This window comes from Otolemur garnettii, unplaced genomic scaffold (genome assembly GCF_000181295.1).
Source record: "Otolemur garnettii isolate 467f Iridium unplaced genomic scaffold, OtoGar3 scaffold00058, whole genome shotgun sequence".
In the NCBI taxonomy this organism is placed as follows: domain Eukaryota; kingdom Metazoa; phylum Chordata; class Mammalia; order Primates; family Galagidae; genus Otolemur; species Otolemur garnettii.
The window spans coordinates 2,328,573-2,336,284 of NW_003852453.1; the positions used below are offsets into that span (position 1 = coordinate 2,328,573).

General features: G+C 58.1%; 1 protein-coding gene across 1 annotated transcript; it reads right to left on the reverse strand.

The window, feature by feature from the left end:
• Positions 1-2,086: 2,086 nt before the first annotated feature.
• Positions 2,087-5,182, reverse strand: CBLN1 (cerebellin 1 precursor). Its single transcript, XM_003792531.2, has 3 exons — positions 4,583-5,182; positions 4,305-4,424; positions 2,087-3,125 (listed from the first exon to the last, which is right to left on the reverse strand). The coding sequence occupies exons 1-3, from the start codon at positions 4,844-4,846 to the stop codon at positions 2,928-2,930; spliced, it is 582 nt and encodes a 193-aa protein (XP_003792579.1). The 5' UTR covers positions 4,847-5,182; the 3' UTR covers positions 2,087-2,927.
• Positions 5,183-7,712: the final 2,530 nt, after the last annotated feature.

Here is a 7,712-nt window from a genome sequence, read left to right on the forward strand (position 1 = left end):
GGTTAGCGCCCCATGGAACCCACAGCACGTGTCTCCCTGCCCAACCTGCACCGCACAAGACAGACCGGAGGGTAAGGAGGGGTGTTGAACCTTGAGAAGGCAATGCCTGTATTGTGTGGTCCCGACACCTTCCTAGAGGAGGCAGCCATTCAACTAACTTCTTAGGTCCTCAGCAGAATGGAATTTTGCAAAGCAGAGGAGAAAGGGGGTTACTTCAACCAAAGGAATAGCAAGTATGGAGGCGTAAAGACAGTGATGGGGAATGGGTTTGTCAAATGGCAGGGGAAGGGATCAGCAGGCAGAGACTGAGAAGGGCCTCCAATACCACATTCAGACTTGCAGGGAGGCAGGGACCCTACCCACCCACCAAAGGAAGGGGACTAGCTTCAGCCAGAGCAGAATCAAAGGAGAACCTCTTTCTCACCTTCCTACACGGGGACAATCTGTTTTTACCGTATTCATCTGTCAGACTCAGGCTTGAGCCCCAGTTCCTAAAAGCACAGGCTTCCCCTGGCCTCCACCCCAGCCGCAGGCAGAGTATCCAGGAGGAGCCTGGCTTAGCAGCTGGGGCAGCACAGGCTGAGTAGAAATTCGCTAATCAAAGCAAGATGGATACACCGGAGATGTTGAGATTTTTCCCTCTTTATACAGATGCACGAACTGAGACCCAGAGAGAGAATTTGCCCAAACTCCTCAACCTGGACACAGCCTGGTGGCCCCACAGCTCAGGCAGCCAGAAGGACCAGAACCCTGGCGGTTCTTGCCTATGGGAAGAGGAGTGGGTGAGGGCCTAGGCGTTCTGGGCTCTAGAAGCCTGGCCATGGAACCAGCTGCGCAGCCGGCCTCTCCTTACACGCCGAGGTCTCCACTCGCCAGGGAGATCTGGCTCTGTCCCAACAGAGCTGTCCCAAAGTCAAGCTGGGTTCACTGCTGAGGGCGTCAGGTGCTCTGGACATCATCTCAACTCAAAGTCTTCGGAGAAAGGCTCTTTCTCTTTATAAAAAGAACGGTTTTTCTTTTAAATTCCTAGGGACCCACTTCCTAGGGGACTGAGGAGAAAGGGAACTTCCCACTCTAATGGAAAAGCACAAGGGCCTGCACCTCGACCCTGAAGTTCCTGCCTCTCTCCTCTTGGGGACTGCAGCTGCTGAGGTTGTGGAGGGTGTTGGCCTCCTGGATTGCGCATGGTGGAGAAACCCGGCCCAGGTTTCCACCACGGCTGGATGCTCCACAGATAAGCCACAGGAATAAACTCGAGAAACACTGCTCATTGTGGTATTACTACCCCCTTCTCCGCACCCCCAAGGAGATAAGTGAATTCATCCCTGAATCTCAGGCTAGAAAAAAGCCTCTCAATGAGAACAACACTGCAGGGGCCCATCCCTGCTGTGGCTCCAGACTCTGCCCTGGGACGCCCACTGGCTTTCTGGCTCCCAACCTCCCCGCTGCCAAGCGACTGGGTCAACCTTCCAGATTTAAAACGAAGTTGTTTATTTCAATTTTGCTTTCACATTATGTTCCAATACAATGAAAACTCCTGGACGAACCTCTTGAATAACAGAAGTCCTGTGAATGGGCGCAATCCCAGGTCCTGGGCGCCCAGGTAATTCCGAGGGTGGACTCCAGATTCAGAGGTGGTATTATAAAACGTAGGCTGCTTCGGGAACTGCGGAGCACAGGAGGGTTGGGAACATCCAGGGACAGAAGCAAGAAGAGACCGCCACCACTCCAGGCAGGTTAGTTGTGTCCTGGAACCAGGATTAATCCGGATGCATTTGGAATACAAAAAAAAACCCTCTCAAACTTCGATCTCAGGCCACTGGTGGAGCCTGGCCTAGCAAGATTTTGGCCAAATTTCTTTATTTGCGCCAAAGCTGTGAGCACAGGCGAATGCAGGGCTGGCTCTAGGCCTGGCCCAGGAAGAAACGCAGGGCTGGCTTTTTGAGAAAGCTGTCGCCCCTCGGCTTTTCTCTGGTTGCATTCTTTCAAATCTCCTGCCCTTCTGAACCTGGCCCTTTGGCATTCCTGGTCCCCAACTTCGTAGCTGGGGAAGATGCAGAGTTTAGAAAGCTGTTTCAGAAAAATAAAAAGTCCCGCTTCGACTTTATTGGATTAAAGCAAAATTAAATCTTGGCTATTCACATGTATGTTACAGAGGACGAGGAAGCGTCCGGAAGAACCTCCTTGGCGTTTAGTGGGGCCACAGAGCACAAGAGCATTGACAAGCATCAGGACATCAAGCAGCCTTATATTTCACGATCACTCCGAATAGAACATAGAAATACGGAAACACAGCCAGTTTCCACTGGGAAGAGTTCTTCGTATACAAATTATATATTTATATATATATATATATATTTTTAAACCAGTCACCACCAAGGTGAGTCCTTTCTCGGCTAACAAGCAGCCAAGGATACAAAGTATCTTCAGCTAATTAACTTGAGCAGTGTTTTAAGAAGAGCAATACTTCCCAAATTAAACGTCACTCCCCCATCCAAAGGAAAATTTACCCCATCTCCAAATTAAAAGGGAGGGGCCTATTAGATTTCAGTAGGTAGGCGGATTCAGAGGGGAGTCAAGAGAAAGATTTCACATTATATAGTGAAATACCAAGTTTCTTTTAAATAAACTGCAGAGAATAGGAACATGGGAGTAAGAAACCATGACAAGACAGTCTCTTCCTTGATTACCACAACTGGAACGGGGGAGGAGAGTTTATTTTTGGAAATGGGAGGGCGCGGAGCTAAGCGGAATTTACTTCTCCGGGTAAAGAAGCCGACAAACTTGTCCGCCCCTCGGCGCACACCTTTTTACTGGGATACAGCTACGGAACGCGCACAAGCAGGCTGCTTTCTTGCCCTCTCAATTTCAGCCTCTTTCTCGCTCCCCCACTGTCTCTCCCTGCCTCCATTCCGGCTATGAGACAGTCAGAGGGGAAACACGAGGAATCCGGAGAAAGTCGAGTATTTCCAGCCCCCCATCAAGTTCCCCCGCTCCAGCTTGAGGTATGCGCGGTCGCCTTTCTCCATCTGGATCAGGACTCCGTTGCTGGCAGCCTCCCGGGTCACGTCCTGGTCACCGGCGAAGGCTGAAATCACCGGCCACCCGTTTAACATGAGGCTCACCTGTGAGGGAGAAAGGCTGGCTTCAGAGGCGCTACTTAGGCGGCACCGCAGCGGCGGAGGAACCGAGGAACGCACCTCTGCCGCAGGGCCCACAGCCACAAAGGCCTGGAGCACGGAGCCGGGAGGGGAAGGACGCGAGCCGGGCTTTGCAGCTTAGTGCTCGGGGTCCAAGCCGGGCTACGTCTCTGCGTGAGAGGAAGAGCCTGCGCCCAGAACGAGTCTCTGCTCTGCTCTGTTACACGGTTTAATAAACCCCAGGTCTAGCGCCCCGAGACCTTTGACCTCTCTCCTGCTTGCCCCTAGCCTCAAAGAGAAACTCAGGCAACTAAACCTCTGGCCCCTCCCAGTGGAGAAGCCGACAAGACTTTTCGGCTGGTTTGAAACCTCGCACTGAACTGCTCTCGGCGCTGCGTCTCCCGACCGCCGGCTCAGTCCCTGCCCCTGATCCTGCCGAGTCCGCCGCCACCAGGTTTTGCCCTTGCGGTGGCATCGTCACCAAGGGCCAGGCGCCCTCTCCCTAGTGGCGCGTTCTCTGTCTGCGCCCAAAAGAAACGCGGACATCTTTGGGGACCTGGAGAGCCAGCGAGTACTAGCTGGGACGTGTCTGGAGCCAGGAGGGAGTGGCCCTACGCCCCCTCCCTTCTTTCCCCGTCCCTCACCCGCTAGGGCTCATAGCTGCTAGTTAGAAAACCCTAGAATCAGTCCGAGAAGGGACTGGCCGGACACCTTGCCGGTCCACGGCGCTGACGACTCGACTAGCACACAAGCCGCCTCTCCGGCTTCTGAGCTGGAGAGAGGGAGGGTATTGTAAGTGGTGTTGAAAGCGGGGGTCGCGGGAAGCTTCCAGAAGCGGGAGCTATTTGTGGTTCTAACAACCACCGTTACAGGAAGTCCCTAGGGTCCCCTAAGAAAGCGGGGGGACCTATTCCGAAGGGTAGAGAAAGCGGAGGCAAAAAACTCTCTCTGGGGATGAGGATGGGGATGGTTCCTAAGAGCTGCGACAGGGAAAGCACAGGACTAGTCCACGCCACAGAACCGGGACGCTCTGTTATCTGTCTCTCCGAGCAGCCCCAGCACAGGCACGGCCACTTCTGTCCCCCACCTCCTCGCAGCCCGCTCACCCCTGTGGCTAGTAGCCCCCTACTGGGGCCGGGGCCTGGCCCCGCGGAGGCGGCTGACCTGGATGGTCTGTCTGTTGTAGACTTTTACCACGTGAAAGTTAAAACTGTAGATCCCTTTGCGCGGGGCGATGAAAGTGCTGCGTTCTGAATCAAAGTTGTTCCCGATGTTCACTAGTACCTATAAGGAGACGGAAACGAAGAGGAATAGCAGGGGTCAGCCTCGGACCGCTGTCCCTGAGCCTCCGCAGAGCCCTCGGAGAGGATCGGACATCGGCCTTCCACCGAGGCCCCCCCCCCCAGCCCGATCTGCACGCCGCGGGAGGGCAGAGCACTCACCTGGTCGAAGTAGATGATCATGGTACGATTGCTCATCTCGGACGGCTCATGGTTGGTGCTCCTGATGGCAGAGAAAGCCACCTTGGCGCTACCGGAGCGCACGGAGATGCCCAGAGCTGTGCCCGTGGGGTCGGACGTGGGGTTGGAGTCGCACACCACCAGGCACTTGCCCTCCAACACGATGGGCTCCGTCTCATTCTGCCCGCGGGCCGGGCCCGCCAGCCACGCAGCCCCCAGCAGCAGCAGCTCCACGACGCCCAGCATCGCGCCGCCGACGCCCACCCCGCCCCCCACCCCGGGGCTGCTCGCGCCAGCCGCCCCCCCGCCCCAGTCCCGCTCCGAAGCCCCCTCCTCAGCTCGGTGCGCAGCTCCGCCGATGCCGCTCTGGACGCTCCTGCTCTTCCCTCACACTCCGGGACAAGCGTCCCCTCTCAGTGCTCCCGAAGCCCTGCCCGGGCCTCAGGGGTGCCGCGGCTGCCCAGCTGCACTTGGATGCATAGCCGCTGCTGCTTAGTGCCGGCTGTTGCCGCCGCCTCCTACCCGCACCCGCCGCTGCCGCCGCTCTGAATTATTGATGCAGCCGCGGCTGCAGCCCGAGCGGGCGGAGAGCGCGCGCCGGGCACAAAGGCGCGGACCGCGGCCTGGCCCCGCCCCGCCGCCTCTCAGCCCGCCCTCCTCTATGGCCCCGCCCCCGCCCCGCCAAGGCTCCGCCCTCCAGCCAATCCTGACGCGCCGCGCTCCCCGCCGAGCCAATGGTGGCACTGTCCGCGCGCGGCCACCTGACCCCGGGCTCTGTTGTTATTAGGCGCGGCGAGGCGGGCGGCGCGCGGCTGCAGGGCTGGGCTCTGGCTGGAGTCTACTGAGGGAGCGAGGGCGGGGAACGCGCGCGCGCTCCCGCGCCTGGACTGTCCCCCTCGGCTGCTCGCTCTCTTGCCTCCTGCCTCACGCCACGGTCCCGTTCCTCTCCACTGGTTCCTTCCGGCCCGCCTCCCGCGCCGGCCCTCAGGTAGGAGGCAGAGCGCGCTCCAGGGTCGAGAGTAGAACCGTCGCCGTGTGCGCGCGGGGTGGGAGGGGAGCGCCCCCCAGCGGGCGCGGGCGCGAGAAGCAGCCGGCGCGCGGGGCGAGCTTCAGCATAGGGGCCGGCGGGGCGGCCTGGCTGCGGGGCGCGCGCGTGCGCGGCGGGGCGGGGCGGGGCCTGCGCCTAGGCCTCGGGACCCGCGCACGTGGTGCCGCCGGCAGTGGGCTGTCAGGGACTCGGGGCTCGGACCGGGGTGCTGTGCCCTGGCGCCCGCGGTCTCGGCGTAGGTCTTTCCCGGTCCGCGGCCGCGAGGATGGAGCGGGCCTCCCGCTGTCGGTCGCCTGTCGCAGCCCCTGCTGTGCGGCCGCGGAGGTGGGACCGAGTGATCACTCACTCTTTTATGCATTTGTTCACTTACTCAGGATAGATCCTCCAACCCGTACTAAGTACCCGTTACCGCTGAGGATGCGGTGATGAGCGAAAACAGACGAGGCCCGCCGACGCGCCCTTAATATGCTGTGTGCTGGGCAGTCACAAGTGCGGTGGCGGCTCATGCAGGCGCCTTTACCTAATACTGTTTTTCTCTTTGCATTTAAAATTTACATTTTGCATACATACCTTTTATTTACTGTGCATCTTTGTGGCGTGCTTTATTCCCCGTATCTGAGCTTCATTCCCCGGTAGACTCCAAATCCTATGATGTCTGGGCAATTTTTAGAAGGTAATTTTGACCCAAAATGAATTTTCGCCCCGCGCGTAGTTTTGGAACTGCACGCACAGGTAATCAGAAACGTGAAAGTGAAAAATGCACCTTTGGTAAGGGAGAGGGGAGAGCTGCAGAGATGGAGAGGGGAAGGTGCGAATCCCAGGCTAGGTGCGGAAAGGCAGGGCGAACTCAGCGGCTAACTCGGCGCCCGGGACGGCAAGCGGCTCTGTCCAAAGCAGACGAGTCCGGAGCAGAAGCGTGGGTTGCGGGCCCAGCGCAGAGGTCAGTGGGAATGCTGCCTGCAGGGCTCCAGGCTCTCTGGTCACCGCCCGGCGACCTTGAACTCGGCGTGCTCATCCAAGCCAGAGCAGAGGCGCAGCCTGCGGCGGCAAGGCAAAACCTCCGGACCCGGAGAGACGCGGGGCTCGGCTGGCCGCACCGCCCCTGGCTTCCAGGCTAGCTGCTGGCGGGGTCTGCCGCCACCTAGGACACACTCAACCCCACGTGGAGAAACCGGCCTGGGAATCGCCGAGGGACTCGCCTCAGCTCTGCGAGGGCTCCTGTTTCTTTATGACAGGTGTCTAAAGATGTTCCAGGGGCAGGGGGAACCTCCAAGTTCACTGGGTAGGCCAGGAGAAGGGCAAGGGGCGGGAGATAGGGGAAGAGGCCGCAATTTTACTTTAAATTAAAATGACATGAAAATTTTTTTTCAACTTGGATGTTTTAGAGACGTCCCCAGAAAGCATCGCCAGCGGTGATTATACCTAAAGCGCGCATGAACTAATTTAAGAGGTGAGACTGAATAATGAGGCTGCATCCTGGGTCGCGGCCGAGACCGGCAGTTCTTCTGGGTGGAAAGGACCAGGAGAAACGTTCTTGTAAACCAGCCTGATACTCTCAGAGAGGGCCCCTGCGCCGCTAGTTAGTTATTCAACAAATATTTACTGAGCGCCTCCTGAGCGCCCTTCGGGCTGCAGTGGAGAGGAGAGCGCGGGGAGTGGGAGGGCTAGTTTTCACGGAACTCGGGAGCAGAACTGAGGTTGTCCAGAAGAGGCGGCAGCCATCCTCTTCATCTTCCCTTCCTGGTGACACGCTCTGGCGGGCAGTGCGCGCCTGGAGTGCCTGTTGGTGTGACAGGGATCCTCCATCTTGTATTCCCAGTCTCAGCCTCTCTGGTGCAGACCTGTCGCTCCAAGGGGTTGCTGGATATCTTTGCTTGTTTATATCCTGCAGTCACTTTGAACTGAAGCACACTCCATCTCCCCTCCTCACCTCCCAAACTCAGCCCCTTCCTTCTTTCCCTTCCCGGTGACATCAGTGGCACCCATCCAGCTGTAAGAACTCTAGGGCACCCATCAGTGGCACCACATCAGTGGCACCTGTCCAGCTGTAAGAACTCTAGGGCA